The sequence below is a fragment of the Numida meleagris genome, chromosome 1 (genome assembly GCF_002078875.1).
Source record: "Numida meleagris isolate 19003 breed g44 Domestic line chromosome 1, NumMel1.0, whole genome shotgun sequence".
Taxonomy (NCBI): domain Eukaryota; kingdom Metazoa; phylum Chordata; class Aves; order Galliformes; family Numididae; genus Numida; species Numida meleagris.
The window spans coordinates 193,852,804-193,872,248 of NC_034409.1; the positions used below are offsets into that span (position 1 = coordinate 193,852,804).

At 54.0% G+C, this 19,445-nt stretch overlaps 2 protein-coding genes across 6 annotated transcripts in view; one reads left to right on the plus strand and one right to left on the minus strand.

Annotated features, from left to right (window-relative positions):
• Positions 1-9,742, plus strand: part of PPME1 (protein phosphatase methylesterase 1) — a 34,797-nt gene extending 25,055 nt beyond the window's left edge. For all 3 annotated transcript variants that reach the window (XM_021384156.1, XM_021384158.1, XM_021384157.1), the window contains 5 exons: positions 504-633; positions 1,257-1,301; positions 2,690-2,754; positions 4,708-4,775; positions 5,750-9,742. In XM_021384156.1, the coding sequence (XP_021239831.1) occupies positions 504-633; positions 1,257-1,301; positions 2,690-2,754; positions 4,708-4,775; positions 5,750-5,768 (327 nt within the window). In that variant the 3' untranslated portion in view covers positions 5,769-9,742. The remainder of the gene's footprint in view (positions 1-503; positions 634-1,256; positions 1,302-2,689; positions 2,755-4,707; positions 4,776-5,749) is intronic.
• On the minus strand, positions 10,644-19,338 carry P4HA3 (prolyl 4-hydroxylase subunit alpha 3). Of its 3 annotated transcripts, none has more exons than XM_021384151.1 (13): positions 16,808-19,338; positions 16,327-16,469; positions 15,346-15,566; positions 14,063-14,215; positions 13,925-13,976; positions 13,667-13,824; positions 13,408-13,584; positions 12,918-12,982; positions 12,564-12,723; positions 12,062-12,124; positions 11,703-11,771; positions 11,104-11,200; positions 10,644-10,921 (listed from the first exon to the last, which is right to left on the minus strand). In XM_021384151.1, exons 1-13 carry the CDS (start codon positions 16,984-16,986, stop codon positions 10,851-10,853), a joined length of 1,608 nt encoding a protein of 535 aa, XP_021239826.1. In that variant the 5' UTR covers positions 16,987-19,338; the 3' UTR covers positions 10,644-10,850. The 3 variants fall into 3 exon arrangements, 1 of the variants encoding a protein (XP_021239826.1); XR_002434232.1 differs by having other exon boundaries at positions 10,878-10,921; positions 12,062-12,119; XR_002434231.1 differs by lacking the exon at positions 10,644-10,921 and having other exon boundaries at positions 11,121-11,200; positions 11,703-12,119.

Below are 19,445 nucleotides of genomic sequence, written 5' to 3' on the forward strand. Positions count from 1 at the left end.
GTCAGTTGGTTTTTTGGTTTTCTTTCCTCAGATGCTCTTAGTGCATGTGACCTGAAATGGGGCTTTTGTGAACGAGGAGTGCTCTTTGCTGAGCCCTCCTGGTATTTTTGCTTATTTCAAAGACACGTCGGCATTCAGGAGGTTGTACAGTCAGTTGCAACCTAAGAATGTAAATTCCTCAAGGAAAATCGTTGCAGCTGATTTATCCCCTTGTTTTTCAGACAGTGCACGAACAATTGGTGCCAGTGAAAGACAGAAAATGAAATGCTCCAAAAAACACAGCCTTCTTTTAATCTATAGGTGTAGCTCCTGGTGACTTCCTCCCTCCGTGTTTGTGTGCTTTGGCTGTGATGTGGACAGAAATTAAGGAGCAAAACCTGTCTGCCAAGAGTGTGCAGTCCACCAGAGGGAGCCAGTATTTTTGCATACGCTTCCATATGGAGTTCATTGCACATGAGCTGTTCCACTGATCACTAATGCAGAGCCCTCTTTCCTCCCTGCAGACAAAGAAGGAGCACTTATACACGTGGCGAATTGAGCTGGCGAAAACAGAGAAGTACTGGGATGGCTGGTTCAGGGGCTTATCTAACCTCTTCCTAAGCTGTCCAACTCCAAAGCTTTTGCTTTTAGCTGGTACGTATCGTGCTGAAATTCAGTGGTGTCCCAGTTGTGCTTTAGAAAATAAGGTCAGCATTTGGCTCAAGTCTTGCTCTCAGAAGGGTGCACTCGTTTCTTCCACTCCGGCTTTTCTGTGTATCACAAAGTATCAGAAACCAGTCAGTTTGAACCATGCATGTCTGAAATTAGGTCAGAGCTTCTGGTATCAAGATAGCACATTATGATGTACTGGATTTTGCAGTGTTAAATGCTTATTTTTGTTGTGTGACAGCAAAGAGCAGCAAACAGGACTGATCCAAGCTGCCCTTCGGCCTCCACGACTATGATACTTTCCTACAGATGTAGGTGTGACTTTCCTCTGAAATGATCAATGTTCTGCAGCCAGCTGCAGGCCCTTTCTTGTGCTCTGGTAGGAAAGATAAAAACCTTCTAAGTTGTAGAAAGAATAAGAAAGGGATTCCTTCCTGTCACTTTACTGTCCTGAGGTGCAGCTGGGAAATGTTCAAGTGGTTGTCAAAGGTGATGTCTGGTTCACTTTCTTTTTATGCCAAAATTTCTCTTTCAGAATGCCTAATAAAGCTCTGGTCAGTTTTATTCTCTCTGAATTTTCTCCAACACATCTGTTTATTTGGTTGTAGGTGTTGACAGGCTGGATAAAGATCTAACAATTGGACAGATGCAAGGTAAATATTTAATATTGGTTCTGCAGTGCTCTTTTTGGATGACAACTTGTTGCCGTGGGTGCACGAACAAGATGTAGGAGGAATAGGCTCTTAGCAGGTGCAGTCTATTTCAAAACAAACGTGCACTGAAGACTTAGTCAATCCAAAAGCATTGCCTGCGTGTGGTTGTAGGAAAGGTGGAGAAAATGAGAAGGAAGAGGTTCAATTAGAAGTTGTGATGAGCTTTCTCCATGGTTTTTGTTCAGACTGGTGACTGATGTTTCCAGCAATGGGGCTGTTTCTATCAGATAAAGATTCAGCATCTCTATGAATGTGTTTTTTTTTTCCTTTGGGTCCCAGTTTCATAGATTTCCAGGGCGTTTGGTATCGGAAAGTAGCACAGGGCAGCAGGATAAGTGTTATGTTAAAGTGGAACTGATAGCAGTTCCAGCTCTGAAAGGTAATCCAACCTGTGCTGAGAATCTCTAAAAACTTTGACTTCATTTTATCTCCTGGGGAAGATGAATTAAGCAGCCAGCTCTTGCACGTTGTGGAAACTTTGTGTTGTGCCTACCTTGCCTTTTCCCTTAGATTCTGTCTTCCCTGATTCTTCTTCACCAGATGACAGAATCCCAGAATTGTAGGGGTTGGAAGGGACCTCTAGAGATTGTCTCAATCGTCTAGATATCTTGGAGGTCTTTTCCAACCTTGGTGATTCTATGAGTCCAACAGGTCACACAGGTGGGTGTCCAGGCAGGTCTTGAATATCTCTATGGAAGGAGACTTCACCGTCTCTCTGGGCAACCTGTTCCAGTGCTCTGTCACTCTGACAGTGAAGAAGTTCTTGCATTAGGATGGAACTTGCTATGTTCCAGTTTCTGCCCATTGCCCCTTGTTCTATTGCTGCACGCCACCAGAAAGAGTCCAGCTCCACTGCCTCGACTCCTGCCCTTCAGATGTTTATAAAGAGTGATGAGATCCCCTCTCAGCCTTCTCTTCTTCACACTGAACAGCCCCAGGGCTCTCAGCCTTTCCTCATACAGGAGATGCTCCAGGCCCTGTCTCATCTTTGTGGCCTCCGCTGGACTCCTCCCACGAGATCCCTGTCTTTTTTGAACTGAGGAGCCCAGAACTGGACACATTATTCTAAATGTGGCCTCACTGGGGCAGAGCAGAGAGGGAGGATCCCCCTCCCTCACCCTGCTGGCCACGCTCTTGCTAATGCTCACTGTGAGGCAGAGTGAGGTTTGTAAAGAATGCAAGATCCTCGTTAGAAGGGCTCATAAATTCACCTTGCTTTTGAGGGTCCAGTGTCTGTTGCTTCCTGTATAGGTGAGAATTCCTCCCCTAAACTATTGCTGTTTAGAAAGCAGGACTGCTTAAAAAGTGATGACTCTCTTGACCTGCAGGGAAGTTCCAGATGCAAGTCCTTCCGCAGTGTGGCCATGCGGTCCATGAAGATGCTCCAGACAAGGTGAGCTCTGCCTGGGGGTGAAGCTGCATGCGTCGTGGTCTCCTCTGCTTAAACACAACAGAGGCCATCGCTTGCTATGGAGCACAGTCTTGCACCACAAGAGCCTTTTGGACATGATGCCATCACTATTTTTTTGCAGAGCAGCTTGGATTTCATCATATTTTTAAGCTGACTGGAAAGCCTGAGCTAAGACGTCAGATGAGATACAGAGCTTGGCCAGCTTGTAGGTTTAATTCTCAGGCTGCTGGTGATAGAACTAACTGTTACCATATGGAGCGTGGTTCCATTTAACCTCCTGCCTTCCCTCAAGAAGCTTTCCACTCTTCCTAGTCCTAAGCCCCAGCTTTTGGAGCTCATCTGTGTTGTGCTGAGTTGGGTGGCTCAAGTTTTCCAAACGTGAAACAAATGTTATTGAAGCAGTTTGCAGACTGAGGGAGCGTGTGTGTTGCTGCAGTTGATGTCCTGACAGGAGGAGGAATGCATCCCAGCCAGTGGAGCCTGTGGTTGGGCACAGGGCTGGTTTTAAAGCCTGTTCTACACTATGAGTGCAAAGCTCAGTCTGTCAGTGCTTCGTTTTACCAAGCTGAAGGAGGAGCTTTCACTTAAATGATGTCATTCTTTTCAGCATAGCTTCTAAGGGCTTTTATTAGTGCCAGAACGCTGTCTTAATGGAATGGAATGGAATGGTTTCGCCTAACCTTTCTTTTCACGTGCTAAATTTAAGTGGTGGTTTTTGGATGTTGTGCTTTTTGTCTTTTAAGTGTGTATGTGTGTATATATATTTAACAGTTCCTGAAAGAGACAGTGAAAAAACTTCCTTATTGTGTGCTCAGAGTAAAGGTGGAAGCATGCATCTCCTTCTTTTAGAATCATAGAATCACAGAATTGCTCAGGTTGGAAAGGACCTTCAAGATCATCAAGTCCAACCTTTACCCAACCATGCTGCCCTAACAACCCACTGCTAAATCATGTCCCCGAGCACCATATCCAAGCAGTTTTTAAACACATTCAGGGATGGTGACTTCACCACCTCCCTGGGGAGCCTGTTCCAGTGCTTCACAACCCTTTCTGTAATGAAGTTTTTCCTGATCTCCAACCCAAACCTCCCCTGGCACAACTTGAGGCCATTTCCCCTTGTCCTGTCACCAGTGAGAAGAGACCAGCCCCGCTCTCACTGCCATCACCTTTCAGGTATTTGAAGAGAGCAATGAGGTCTCCCCTCAGCCTCCTCTTCCCCACACTAAACAGCCCCAGTTCCTTCAGTCTCTCCTCGTAGGCCATATTCTCCAAGCCCTTCCCCAGCCTTGTTGCCCTTCTTTGGACCTGCTCCAGCACCTCCATGTCCTTTCTGTATCATGGTGCCCAAATCTGAACCCAGGACTCGAGGTGGGGCCTCACCAATGCCGAGTCCAGGGGCAGGATGACTTCCCTAGTCCTGCTCACCACCCCATTCCTGATCCAAGCCAGGATGCCATTGGCCTTCTTGGCCACCTGGGCACACTGCTGGCTCATATTCAGCCTACTGTCCATCAGCACACCAAGGTCCCTTTCCGTCAGGCAGCTTTCCAGCCACTCCTCCCCAAGCCTGTAGGGTTGCCTGGGGTTGTTGTGACCAAAGTGCAGGACCCAACACTTGGCCCTATTGAAACTCATCCAGTTTACCTTGGCCCATCGTTCCAGTCTATCCAAGTCCCTCTGTTGTGCCTTTCTACCCTCTGGCAGATCAACACTCCCTCCCAGCTTGGTGTCATCTGCAGACTTACTGAGGGTGCACTTTAGACTTGAGCCTGTTGTGCAGAGCTCTTAGTTTTAAAGCAGCAGACTTGACTCAGCAAGAGGATCCCAAGGGTACCCGCTGTAGCTGGAACTGCTGCAGCCTTTGAAAACCCTCCGAATTTCTTGTTGTCTTCACGTCCCTTTCAATTCTGACCAAGTTTTCCTTCCTTCCTTCAGGTTGCTGAAGCTGTTGCGACGTTCCTGATCCGTCACAGGTTTACAGAGCCCATCGGTGGATTCCAGTGGTAAGGCTCTGCAGTGCTAGAGCGGGGCAGTCCGTGAGCAGAGGCCTTGCTCTCCCTGTGTGTTTGTGGCTTTCAGTGTGGGAGGTAGCCAGGAGTTGTAGCATAATGCTGAAACCACATCTAAACAAACAGCTTGGCATCACAGCCAGGAGTTATTTGATGTTGGTGTTCTCTGTAAACTTTTCAGACTGTCTCGTGTTAACGAAACCTTCTTCCTTGCAGGGAAGGAGCGAGGCAGATCTCACTTTGCTGATGCCTTTCTTTATAGCCTGCCAGAAGGCAAAACTACAGGCTTTGTGGTATTTGGTTTAAGCAGGTTTTTATTTACATAATCAAGGCCTTGTGTCTTGAAAGCAACTTGTACCACATTTCTTTGGCCAGGGAATGCTGAGCAAATCAGACAGGGAAAGCTCTGTGCTTCGTTGGGCAGACTTTGTCTACCGACCTCATGCATATTGAACTGAGCTATAGGATCAGCTATAGGATCAGCCATACAGCTATAGGAGCCAGGTCTCTGGCATCAGCCATACAGCAATGAGAGGAGGTGGTCATCGATCAGGTTGCTTGGAAAAGCTGCTTAGGGCGCAGCATCATAAAGGTAACAACTAAAGCAGCGCTCAGACCGCGCTCACTGGAGGTACTGATCCGCCTCAGGGTTCATCTGTCAGGTTTCAGTGAGCAGTCCTGGAAAGTTCTCTTGCTTTGTAGCTAAGAATTCTTCAACAGAAGCTATTCGTTTCAAGATGTGCAATGCTGGAGGACTGGTGATCCCTCCTTTCCTCTTTGTCCTGTGCTTTTGGGGACGAAACAGTGGAAATGCAGGACTGTGGGCTGCGTATTTTAAATTCAATGAGAGGAAATGGTGTAGGGTGGTGAATAAGAGATGAGAGGGAGAAGAGGCAGAGCCAGAGATCTGCAGAGAACACCTTGATTTTAACGTGACCTTTTCTTCCACTCTCCTTTTTCCCTCCTAGTGTGTTTCCTGCTTGTTAATACCCTGCTATCTCCAGCACTGAGTCGTATTGTAAATAAACTGCACCAGAGGCCACTGTGATGTATCCCATAATCTGTTCGTCTCTCCAGTCCAGCAGCAGTGAGAAGTTGGTGTGAGGTTCATCATCCCTTAGAACTAGTTCTCCAAGAATGTGTCAGTGCTTCGGGACTTCCTCGCTGGGAAGCAGCTTGTGTTGAAGACCATGAAAAGCTCTCCAGGCCCTCAGGAGTGGGCTCCTCTCTGCTGCCATAAGCAGAGACCCCCCTGAAACCCCACGCAGTCAGTCTGTCACGTCGACCTCCATCGGCTCTCGGGCTTTCTTGGACCCAGCTACACAAGGGTTATCAGCAGTCCAGAGCCTGCAGCATTTCCAAAGGCTTCGGGATTTCTCCGCCGAATCGTCTGATCGTCTTTCAAGTGCCCCCCTTAGCTTTGCTTTTTTGTTTTCACCGGCTTCGTTGGAAGCTCAAGTTTCCTCAGCCTTCTGGATTAAGCTGTGGCAGGAGACTGATGCTGCTTTCTTGTCCAAATTTGGACGAGGGGGGGGTAAAACAAAAAGGCAGGGGCGGGGAGCGGGAGCTCCGTTTCAGAATCTTGCATTTTTCTTCACTGGTTTGTTTCCAGTTCTCACTGGGAGAAATAGCCCGAATAACAGGCAGCTTGCCTATTTGGCCCTTTTTCTGCCTCTGGAATGTGTTTACGCTTCCCTCCGCGGAGCTGGCACACATGACTGAGCAGAGATCAGCATCGGTGGGGTGAAAAAGATGCGAGAAGTGCGAGCAGATCAATTCCTGGAAGAGCTTGGAGTCAATCCTGCTAACGTTGCTGCAGAGCTGCAGGCAGCTGATTCCCCAGGGCCGGAGGAAAAACCTTGTCTTCAGTGTCACTTCCTAGATCATTCCACGCTTACGTGGAGAATCCTTCTTCGGGCTTAATTACCCGGGGCCAATTGGTCAGATTGCTTTCCCCTCTCCTAAGAACCACCCCGGAGCGTAAGAGCAGGCACGTATTGGAACGGTTTCATCTCGATGCGTTGCTGGGGGTTGTCTGAAATCTTATTTCGTTTGCCTTGTGTCCAGAACCCTTCCGTGCTGTGTGATGGAGGCAGTGTTTAATGCTGTTCTGTTACCGCCCTGATCCTGGGAGCCGTGATGGGCAGCGGTTCTCCAGAGCCATCCTGAACTTCTGCCACGTTTGAGGGCAAAGGGAAGCGGTGTGAAGAGCTGGGAAACGTGGAGATAACGCCCCGGAGATCTGCTCCTCTCGTCTCATTCCTTCACGTGTGAGTTGTGACCTTGTGCTGTGCCCCTTGCCCAACACATCAGGGTGGGAGATGCATGAATTAGAGGCGAGAAAGCCAAACTGCAGAACACTCTGCTCGTGGCCGGGCCATTGGCACTCAAGTGTTGAAGGAGAATTGCTGGCTCCTGACATTCCTCTCTCTCTGTTCCTCGTTGCATTGGTTTCCTGTGGCCGTGGTGTAACGTCCAGCCCCGGTGTAGTTCCTGCTGGATTAAATGGGCCTGCAGTAGCCGAGGTGCTACCTATCCCTTTCTCCTGATGCATCCTGAAGGTTGGCAGAGTCCTCAGTCCTCCCCACGTTACTCCCATTGGTAGAGACCAAACTAACATGGTGTGTGCCCAGGGCCTCCATGCAGGACAAAATTGAGCACGTGTCTGCAGTCACGCTCAGGAATGATGAGTAACTCGGAGGGCCTGGCTCATTTGTTGAGTTAAATCAGAAGAAATTCAGTTTCGTACTCCGTACAAGTGCCAGTTGGGCTCCCCGGGTTTGTGTTTTGTCGTTGACACGTGAGAAATGAATGAAAAATAAATCATTTCAACGGGACATCATTTAATGTGGCATTGCTCCATGCCAAGCTCTGGGTCTTGGCTGTCCCGGAACCTGGGTCCTGGTCAGGGCTGGCTTCGGGGAAGTCAGCAACAGGGACGAGAGCAATAGCGGGTGGAGTGGGAATCCCTTCCTGCTGTGCTGAATTGCAAACATTTTTGAGAGTCTGCTTTTGTCTGAAGGATTTCTGCCTGCCTGCGATTCCTTTTCCCGGGAGGAAGGAGCAGCAGGCAGAGAGAAATGGTATTGAGGTGAAAGTTAGCACGGAGAATGAGCTGCAGGGCAAAGCGTTCTCCTCCACTTACTAAAAGTGTGGGGGGGGACCCGGGGAGCTCCCCCTCCGCTGCTGTCTGCTCCGTGCATTCTTCCACAGCCTTCAGCATTTGGCTGCCTGCGGAAAAGCAGGTGGGCAGGGGGAGGCTGAGCCACGAGGGTGCTGATGAAATCTCTCTTGCCTTCGTTCCACTCGTCGGATCGAGGATCGGTGGAAGCTTTCCCAATGGAAAGCCCCGAGGCTTGGCAGGAGCGCACGCGGTCTGGGAGATGGGGCTGTGTAAGGGTTGAGTTCAGCTTGGGCAGGTTCTGCCAGCTCTGGGGCTGAGTGCATCAGACGAAACCCTCGGTGATTTGTAGGTTCCGGGAGCGTCGTGACTGCTGGAAAGAAAGATTTCCTGCACGGCCAAAGTGCGTGGTTCTGCTCTGAGCACGGAGCTGTGAGCGCAGGGCCTGAGGGGATGTCTGCAGTGTGCAATTCTGAATGGCTGCTCCTCCGTGCTGGCATCTTCAAACCAGTGTTTCATCAGGGGCTGACACGTCAGGCTTTGTGTTGAAATGGTTGCTGCGCCACGCTGCTGCACGGAGCTTGCTTTTCTTTTCCATCTCTTCGTCTCTCCTGCTCAGCCTGCCCTTGTCGGACACCTTCAGAAGCAAAGCAGATGGGAGATGGTCCCAAAGGCAATTGGAAATGCTGATGCTTATTGCAAGCGGAGGTCAGGTTGTGAGCAGCTGAGACACACACTGGAGAAATAAGCCCTGGTGGTAAGGAGGGAAGGTGCAGAGCGGTGATGCCGAGGTCTGTGAGTTGTGCTTGGAGCTGTCCGCCCCCCCAAACCCAACCGGGTTTTCCTCCCTGGAATCTGACAGCGTGGTTTTTGGAGCTGACGTAGCTGTGGGTGAGCTTTGGCAGAGGAAAAGGGCTGGGTGACCTGAGTCCCAGCCCCGCTTCCCACCTGGATGCCATTTCAGAGTGAACCTTCTGGCTTTTCCTGTCTCTGCAGGGCAGGGCTGAGCGATTGCGACAGGGCACAGCCCCTTGCTGGCTTTCTGCTCCAGCACCAGGCAGATACAGGAGCAGGAAAGCCTGCATTATCTGGATCTGCACGTTTCTCTTCCCCTCCACCGCTGCCTTTTGTCTTGGGTGTGGATGAGAGGCGTCTGGCAAATCAGCTGGGCTTAACTGCTGCTTCTCACCCCTGAAAATCTACACCTCCATCTTTTAGGCAAGGTCAAAACCCAGTTTGCCGACCGGTCCCAGGTCGCGTTTCCAAATAAACTTGGCACCACGTCTGCAAAAGCAGCTGAAACCCGTGGGACCGTGCTTGGGTTTTCGCTGCAGGCTTGGCTGTTGGATGCTGGGCCGCTTGGACCTCCAGCCTGACGGGGTGCAGCTCCCAGGTGACCTCGCATCGTTTGCTGTCGTTTCCAAAAGGAAAATGCGTCCGTGTCCGTCGGTTCCTTGGAGACTGCCGCGCCGTGTCCCGTGTCAGCCTCGTCCTGGTGGTTTCTTGTTTGGTGTCCGTTGCTCTCGCCTCCGAATAAAGCATTGGTGCAAAGCCTGGGTTAGGAACTCCTCTGTCTGCCTGGAGCAGCCTCGTGGGCAGGGGGAGATGTGGCTGCTCTTGGGCTGTCGCAGCGGTGAGGGCTGCGCTGGGTTTTTCCGGTGACTCATGGAAGTGTCTCATCGTCCCCACATCCCTTCCCCGCGCCCCGATGTGGGGAGGAGGGGGAGGGGGTGCCTGAGCCACAGCCTGTGTTTTTCCCCTCCCCTTCGCCACTGATCGCTCCCACATGTACAGAAAACATCTGAAAGTAATAAACCGTGGTGCTTCGGCTGCTCAGTAACCCGTGCTGTGTTGGACCATGTGTTTTTGAACACCCGGAATGCTTCGGTTACAGGAATTCGGGGCAGCCTGGGCTGAAGCTTTGTAGGTTTTTAATGTGCAAGGAGGCGTAGCAGAGCCCAGGTGCTAGGGAAGCTCTTAAAGCTCTTCCCTTAAAGTCAAGGAGTTTCTTTGTTGGCTGAGAGTGTGCAAGGCTGACCCCAAGCCCCATCCATCCAGCATTGGCTGGTCTGCTGGTGCCTGTCACCCTATCTGAAACGCACAGAGAAAGCAAGTGGTCCGGGGGCCCTGCCCGATCACCAGGTGCTGCTGGGGAGCCCAGCTGCCTCCTTTGCCTTCCAGTCACGCCAGCACTGTGGTCAGATAGAGAAAGGGAGCTTGTCTGCAGTGCCCTGGGGAAATGGGGCTGCGCACGGGCTGGGGGCCAGGGAGGCTGGAAGGCAGCAGCCCCTGCGCTGGCTTTGCTGCGCTCCTGCCCCTGGCTCCAGCACCAAGGTCCCTCTTAGAGCAGCAGCTCTGCAAAAAAAAATAAAATCGCGTGATGCTGGCAGAGAAGGGGCCGTGCTGTTCTTTGCATTGTACCCTGGCACCGGAGCGGAGCAGGTGGTTGCAGAGCCAGGTTTGAGACGCAGCCGGGCACCGCAGCAGTTTGGGTTTTTGAGTGAGGGTAGTGCTGGCTTTGCTCTGGTCCGTGTGGCCTCTTTGTTCACTCTGGAGCGTACTGATGGCTGTAGGAATGCCATGGCTCTGGCTGCTGCTCCTCATAGGAGACTGAGATGGGGCAGAGCGTGTAGTTAGGGTCAAAGCTGGCATCAGGGCTATGGGACATATTTAGGTCTTGTGCCCCCTCTTCCTCCCTCCCCCAGTAACCTTAATGCCACACCGAGGTATTTCTCCCAGGCTCCAGTTGGGTCTCCTTCAATTTTATTTTCAGCAGATTTCCCAGAGGGAAGCCACAGCTGAGCAAGCACATCCTCCCCGTGTAGCACCCTGCTCTCCTCTTGGATGAACCCCAGGGGGGCTGCGCTGTGCTGGGGTGGCTTTTCACTGCCACGGTGACAGTGACAGCATCCAGGTCAGGAGCTACGTCCTTCAGCCCACGTGGTGGCTCAGTCCTGGGGGTCCTGGCTGCACGGCCGCCGAAATTCCTGCCCGTACTCGTGGATCCACTTGTTTGCCACTGAAAGGGACAAGAGCCTCAGCTGTCGCTGTCCCCTGTACCCACACCAAGGGGATGTCCCCCCTGCTCCAATATTGGTGACAATATTTCTTTAAGATTTTTCTATTCTCAGTACCTCTCGCCTCCCTGCTGTCCCTCTGACCCTGCATCACCCTGGGGTGACACTGGGTGCTGCCACTCACCCCACTTGTCCCCAGCCAGCACGGGGCAGCCAGCGTGTAGGGTGTCCCCGTCACCATCACCATTCCTTCGCAGGTTCCACCAGAACAGGGCTGCATTCTGCAGAGCAGAAAAGAAGACACAGCCCAGGGCTAGGCACCCCTGAAACAGAGCTGGGAGCTCCAGAATTGGGGGTTTGCACCCCAAAACTAAGCCAGGATCCCAACAGCTGGGGTCTCAGGGCTGCAGGTTGGCACCCCGAAACAGAGCTGAGAGCCCTGAGGTTGGATTGTCATCCCAAGGCATGCATAGGAGCTTCAGGGTTAAGGATCAGCACCCCAAAACAAGGGGTGGGTGTACACCTCAGATCTGGGAGTTATGGGGTTGGGATTTGACACTCTTTTAAGAAAGCTGAATGGCCTCAGCTTTGGGTTTGGCACCCCTAGAATGGAGCCAGGAGCTCCAGGGCTGAACTTCGGCACTCCAGAACGTATCAGGGAGCTGCAGGTTGGGATTTGGTATCGGGAGAGGCTCAGCTGTGACTACCCTATAAGAGATAAGAAATGGGAGAGCTGTATCCCCCCGTTCCCCACATTTGGGGTCTTGTGCAGGTTCCCCTCACCTTAACCACTGGCACACTGAAGTTGGCGTAGATGAAGGCAGTGGAGCCACCAGCCTCCACCGCGCTCAGCTGGAAAAGGAGCAAAAAAAATGTGAGCCATGGCCCTCACCCTCCTCCTGCCCTGGGGGATACAACTGCTTTGCACTGGGGAAACTGAGGCACAAAGCCTCCCCTGGTTCCATCCCCCGTGCTTTCCTTACTATGGCATTACACAAGCTCTGCAATCCTCTGCCAACACTGCATTTTCTTTTAGCACCACGGCCATCTGGTTGCCCTCACCCCTCTCCAACCACGTTCACTCTGAACCCTACTGATGTCCACACAGATGCAGTCTCTCTCAGACCAAAACAGGGACTCACGTAGATCATGACCGTGGCGATCCTGTTGCCCGACTTCATTCTGTAAAGGGGGCTCTTCCTGGACTGCCCCAAAAGCAAGGAAGTGGAAATGGTCAGTCCCACATGGACGCTGCTCGGAGGCACCTCTTACCCTAATGGACTTTGAGCTGCCATCAGGAAAATCCCTTCCTCCCTCTTTCCTCCTCTCCTTCCTACAGCCCACTCCAGGCTCCATCCCAGGGAACACCCCAGGAACCTCCCTCCCACGGCACCATCCCAGGAGCACCTTGGAGACCACCCTAAGGACCACCCAGGACCATCCCAGGAGCACCCAAAGGACAATCCGAGATCATCCTGGTGACTGTCCCGGGACCGTTCCAGAGCCCATTCAGATAACCATCCGAGGAGCACCCCATGACCATCCCAAGAACACCCCAAGGACCATCTCAGTGACCATCCCAGGAGCACCCATAGGACAATCCCGGTGACCACCCCAGGACCCCCCCCCCCATGCCCTCCTGACCGTGGCGTGGTCGAAGTGGGGCTCGTAGTGGCCGCCCAGCCCGTAGTTGACCACCTGCAGGTACTCGGCGTAGGGTGGCCGCAGGTCCAGGCCGGTGATGGCTGCCATGCGCAGCTCCAGCGCCCGCACCACGGGGTCGGCCGTGTCCTTCAACCAGGCACTACAGGGACACCCAACCTCAGGCCTCCATTGACTTCATTTGGGAGCAAATGGGGACACCGAACCTCAGCCCCCCCATTGACTTTGTGTGGGAGCAAATGGGGACACCCAACCCCAGCCCCCGCTGACTTCGTTTGAGAGCAGACTGGGGACTTGTGGCAATGGGGACACATCGGTCCCAACGGTGGCTCCTACCTCTTGCTTATCCGGTACTCTGCTTTCTGCTGCTTCTCTCCAGAGGCAACTACGGACCTCTGCAGCTGTAGAGGACACAGGGAGGGGACACTGCTGAAGACAGGGCCACCCTCAAGCTGGAGACCCCAAAGCCAAGCAGGGACCCCACTTGGGGACTAAATTGGGGTACTGACAGTAGCCAGTGGCCAAACATCTCTGTAGTGTCCCCATGGGGTGATGGGCGCAGCACGCTGAGTATACGATGCGGTGTCACCAGTGGTGTCAGTGACAGTCATTGGGTGTCACCAGTCCACCAAGCCTGACTGGGAAGGAGTTAGATGCATGCAGGGACCCAGTTTGTCCCCAGAACCTTTGGCTCAGTGGCAGCATGGGTGGAGCCAAGCCAAGCCAAGCCATGGATGGAGCCACCACCCTACAGGTCAGGGTGGTCCAAGGATGGTCCAAGGGGACACTACTGCGGACAGCGTTCCTATCCCACCCAACTGCTCACCCAGGGCCCCGCCAGCCCCTTAATGGTCTCGGCCTCGACATCGCTGACAAAGTCATGGTACAGCACGATGTAGGGCCGGAGCCGCAGCGTCTCCTTCTTGGCAGGTTGCAGCAGGAGGTAGGGGCTGCCATTGGTCTCGTAGGAGCAGCTGAGGTGTGAAGGCCGCTCTGGGGCCATCTGGGGACAGAAGGGATGGAGAGGACGTGGGGTTGGGGCCAATGATGAGGTGGGGGCCGTGGTACCCCATTGCCAGCCCTACCTGTGACCTCAGGCCCTGGCACAGCTCCTCGTAGGCATCCCGGTTCTGCAGCTGGGTGACATTGGGGCGCTGCAGGGGTCTCCCCACATGGTCCCCGCTTGTTGCCAGCAGCTTCTCGTACTTGGCCACATTCCTTGTCACCCTCTGGTTGCTGGGATCTACCAGAGAGAAGGCGTCACCCCAAGCCCATATAGAGGTGATGGGGACACCCCAAAACCTCTCCCCAGCTCCCTGGGACCACATCTGAACCCCACGTACCATAGTGGAGAAACTCCCTGGAGAGAGCCAATGCATGGGAGATGTTTCCAGCCTGAATGGGACAGGGAGCTCATGAGCATCCCCGTGCTCAGGGCTTGGCCCTATGGTGCTGGGGATGGGGTCAGGCCATGGTCATACCATGAAGTAGGAGAAAGCGAGGTAGTCCAGCGCGTCCTCCAGGCTGCCCCGCTCCTCTTCCGGGTTCCATCTGCCATAGGAGAGGCGAAAGCGACTGACGGCCTCTTCCAGCCACGCGATGGAGTGGTAGTAGTCACCCGTGTCATAGGCCACCTGCAAGGTAGCCCAGGCAGTGCTCAGAGCTGCTGCTGGGTCATCCTGGCCTTTCTCCTGTCCCACCCCTTCCCATCACCATCTAAACTCATTTTGTTCCAACCCTTCTTATCCTCACTGCAGCTCATCCCATCCCATCCCAATTCCCATGCATCTGGTCGCATCCAGTCACATTGTCATCCCTATCCCTGTTCTGTTCTATCCTCACTGCTGTCCCCATTCTGTCCTATCCCTTCGTTTCCTCTCTCATCTCAATCAGTATCGTTATTCCCCCATCCTGTCTCCATCTCATCCCCATCCCATATCTACCTCCATGCTCATCCCTTATTCTATCCCTGACCCTATCACCATCCCATCCCATCTCTATATCCAGCCCCATCCCAATCTCCGTCCCCCTCCCATCTCCATCTCCATGCCATCCCAATCCCTATCTTGACTGTCTCCATCCCATTCCATCCCCATCCCCATCCCTGCTCCATCCCTATCCTCATGCCATGCCATCCCATCCCATCTACCTCTTCAACTTCATCTCCATCCCATCCTATCCCATTCTGTCCCACCCTACCCTGCCCCATCCCATCCTATCCCATCCAGTCTAATTCTTCATCCTCATTTCCACCTCATCCCAACACATTCCATCCCATCCCGTCCTATCCCATCCCATCCCATCCCATGCTCTGTGACTCAGTCCTGACTCTGCAGTGGGGACTCTGCCCTGAAAAAAATTCTCAGTCTCTTATCAAAGCACCCAAATTCCCTCTCAGGGACCCACGGGCTCACATTTATCCCCAGACTGGGACTGGGAAGCCCTCCCTTCAGCACTGAGCCTTGGAACAGCACTGGGATGGACTGGGACTCCAGGATGGGATCATGGGGCTCCCTGACACCATCAGCTTGGCTTCTTCCCTCCCTGAGCCATGAACCATCACAAATCCCCACAATTTGGACAAGAGCCATGGGATGCCTTCAGGCTGACTCAGCGGGTCCCCTTTGCCTCTGAGAAGGAAGGGAAAAACTCAACATCGTTCCATGGAACCAAAATGAGATCGGGTTGGAACTGGGTGATCCTTAAATCCCTTCCAACCTAAGCCATTCTATGAAACATTCCGTGGGTTTGGGATTGCCCTCACCTTTCCCACATGGAAGCAGTCATCAGCTGAGAGCGAGACGCGCCGGCCAGGGCTGTACAGGGGCGGGCGGTCGGTGCCGGTGGGCTGGAAGAGGCCATTGGCCATGCCCTTGACGCTGAGTGCGTAGACGTCCTGCAGCCGCATCAGCGCCCGCGCCGCCCCATCCAGGTCCTCAGCTCCGGGCAGCTCCCGTTGCAACTCCTGGAATCCGGCATGGAGCACTGGGGAGGGAATGGGGCAATGGAGGGGGGTTTGATTGGGGCTTCCAACTCAACGATTCTGTGTTTGGTGGAGCTTGGAGGCTGCCAGCCTCCATCAGCCTTCTGTGGTGCTTTCTTGGCAGCCCTGTCCTCCCCGTTGTCCCCTTCATCCCATCCTCCCCGTTGTCCCCTCTGTTCCGTCTATCCCATCCTCCCCTGCCCTTTCCATCCCATCCTCCCCGGTGTCCACGCCATCTTATCCTTCCTTTCATCCCCTCCATCCCATCCTCCCCAGTGTCCCCTTTATCCCATCCTCCCCAGTGTTCCCTTCATCCCATCCTCCCCAGAGTCCACGCCATCTTATCCTTCCTTTCATCCCCTCCATCCCATCCTCCCTAGTGTCCCCTTCATCCCATCCTCCCCCTTGTCCCCTCTGTTCCCTCTGTCCCATCCTCCGGTTCCTTCCATCCCATCCTACCCAATGTCCACTCCATCCTATCCTTCCTGTCATCCCCTCCATCCCATCCTACCCAATGTCCACTCCATCCTATTCTTCCTGTCATCCCCTCCATCCTGTCCTCCCTTCTGTCCCCTCCATCCTATCCTCTCCATTGTTCCCTCCATCTCATAGTCCCCAATGTCCCCCTCCCATCTTCCGCAGTGTCCCCTCCATCCCACCCTTCCTGTCATTCCCTACATTCCATCCTCTCCTTCCATCCCATCTTTCTTCTTGTCCCCTCCATCCCGTTGTTTCCGCTGTCCCAACGTGTCCCTGCTGTACCACGGCTGTTTTCGGTGGCCTCGCTGCTGTAGATGACGCTGGGCCAGTCAGAGCTCAGGCGCTTGATGAGGCTGAAGGCCAACAAGGGGTTGTCCACCGAGGCACCGGGGTCCTGGTGCAGCGCCCAGACCTTCTCATAGAACCTACACGGGGTGGCACCACGGGTGAGGAGGTGACGATCCAGGGAGAGGGACTGTGAGTGCCCCAGCTTGGCCAAATTACGGGGAAAACACCTTTAATGGGTGAAGACCTGGACCCCAAGTGCCACCCGATGGTGGTGGTGGTGGCACCACCTCTGCATCAGACCCACATCCCCAACCCCCAAACTGCACGTTCCCATCCTGAGACACCCACCCCCCAGTACCACCCATGGGTGCTCCTCTTCTTCTTGAAACCCCCATTTCCAGCAGCCCATCCCCAACCCGGGGCTGGGATGGGTTGGCTGTGGGGTGTCCCCCATTGGGGTCGGGGGGGTCCCTACCTGCTCAGGCGGCGGAGCCGGGCGCTCTCCTCCCGTAGGTACGCGCGGAGCCTCCGCAGCAGCCGCCCCTCATTGCCCCGTGCCTGTCGGACGCTGCGCAGCGCTGAGAAGGTGTCAGCGTGGGCGGGGGGCAGCCAGGCCAGTAGGGCCCCCAGCCCCAGCACCCCCACGGCCCACATCCCCTGCCCGGAGGCCGCAGTGGGAGGGAGAGAGGGAGGGAGGGAGAGAGAAAGGAAGGGAACGGAAGGATGGGATGGGGATGAGGGGGGTTATAGGGTGGTGGTGGTGGTGGTGATGGTGGTGGGGATGTGGCGGCCCCTCCTGGCTGGCCCTGGTGTGGTTGGGCCCTTCTGGCTATCTCCATGCTGGAGTGAACCATGCTGCCACCGTCCTCCTTGACCCAATCCCCTCTGTCCCCCTCCCATCCTGTCCCCATCATCTCTGTCACCATCCTATCTTGTCCCCGTCCTCCCTGCCCTCATCATCTTTGTTCCCATCATCCCCGTCCCCATCCCATCCTGTCCCCATCATCCCCGTCTCCATCCCGTCCTATCCCCATCCTTCCTGTCCCCATTATTCTGTCCTGTAATAATTCCATCCTGTCCCCATCTTCCCTGTCCCCTTCCCAGCCGTCCTCATTCTGTCCTGCAACAATTCCATCCCTGTCACCTCCATCCTTCTGTTCCCCTCCTGGAAGTCCTTGTTCCGTCCTGTAATAATTCCTCCCTGTTCCCATCTCAGTTTACTCCCACCCCACCCTGTCCTTATCCTCCCTGTTGCCAACCCCTTCTGATGGTCCCCATCCCATCCTGGCTGTCCTTCTCCTGGCTGTCCCCATTCTGTCCTGTAACAATCCCACCCTGTCCCCATTTTCCCTGTCCTTATCCTGCTAGCCTTCATTGTCCCTGTCCCCATCCTGGCTTTCCCCTTCCCAACCATCCCCATTTGATCCTGTAATAATCCCATCCTGTCCCCACCTCTGCCTGTCCCCATCCATCCTATTCCTACTTTGTCCTGTCCCCATCCTCCCCATCCCAAATCTGTCCCCACCCATTCTGACAGCCCCCATCCTATCCTGTCCTCATTCTGCATGGTCCTTGTCATCTCTGTCCCCATCCTGGCTGTCTCCACCTGCCTGTTCCCCTCCTGGAAGTCCCCACCCCATCCTGTCCCCATCCCATCCTTTTCCCATCCTCATTCTGTCCTATCGTCATCCCATTCTGTCCCATTCCTTCTTGTCCCCATCCTGTTGGTTCTTATCACCCCTGTCCCCATTCTGGTTGTTCCAGTCCTGTGCATTCTCATCCCACCTTGTCCCCATCACCCATGTCCTCATCTATGCTGCTCCTATCCTATCTTCTTCCTATCCTTCCTGTCCCCATCCTCCCTGTCCCCAGCCTGTCCCTACCTCTTTTGAGATGTCCTCATCTCATCCTGTCCCTGTCCTTATCCTGTCTATCCCCATTCAAACCTCTAATAATCCTATCCTGTCCCTGTCCCTCCCTGTTGCCATCCCATTCTGTCCCCATCCTTCTTGTCCCCATCCTGTTGCTCCTTGTCATCCCTGTCCCCATCCTGGTTGTCCCTCTCCTGTCTGTCCCAGTTCTATGCATCCCCATCCCATCCTCTCCCCATCATCCACATCTTCATCCTCCCTGTCCCCAACCTGTTCCAACCCCTTTTGATGTCCCCATCCTTCTGGTCCTTATTGTCCCTATACCCCTCCTGGCTGTCCCCATTCTGTCCTGTAACATTCCCAAACCATCCCCATCCCATCCTGTCCCAGCAGGGGCAGGGAGCTGGGTTCGGAGACACCCCACTGGGTCCCCACATCAGCACTTGCCCCAAACACCCCCCTAACGTCCTCACCCCTGCAGCCCTCCACAAGAACCCTCCTGGGAAAATGGGCCGGAACCAGCCACATTTCTGAAGGAATGGCAAAGAGTTGGCAAAGACAGGAGCACAATGGCACAGGGGTGTAGGGACACGCCAGGTGTATGAGCATCGCAGGCGCAAGGACACGGTGGGCACAGGACACAGGGTGGGCACTGCTGAGAGCCCCTCAGCTTCAGGCTCTGAGTGCCACGTCCCCATCACTCCATGTGCCAATTACTCTATGTACCACGTTCCCTTCAATCCATGTCTCATGTCCCCTTCATGTCCTGTATCTCCATCATTCCATGTCCCCATCACTCCATGTCCTACACCCCTTTCACCCATGTCCCCTTCACCCACATCTCACATCCCCATGACTTCATGTTGCACGTCAACTCCGTACCCCATGTATCCACCACTCCATGTCCCAACCACTCCGTGTCCCACATCCTCATGACTCCATGTCCCAAGTCCCCACCATTCCATGTCCCACATCCCCTTCCCTCATGTCCCCAACACCTCATGGCCCACATCCCTAACACTCCATGTCCCATGTCCTATTCACTCCACATCCCCAAACCCCATCGCTCCATGTCCCACACCTCCTTCATGCCATGTCCTGTAGCCCCATCACCCCATGTCCCATGTTCCCTTCACTCACATCCCACATTCCCATATCTCCGTGTTGCATATCCCTAGGGCTCCACATATCCATCACTTCACGTCCCCACTGCTTGGTGTCCCACGTCCCCATCCCTCACAT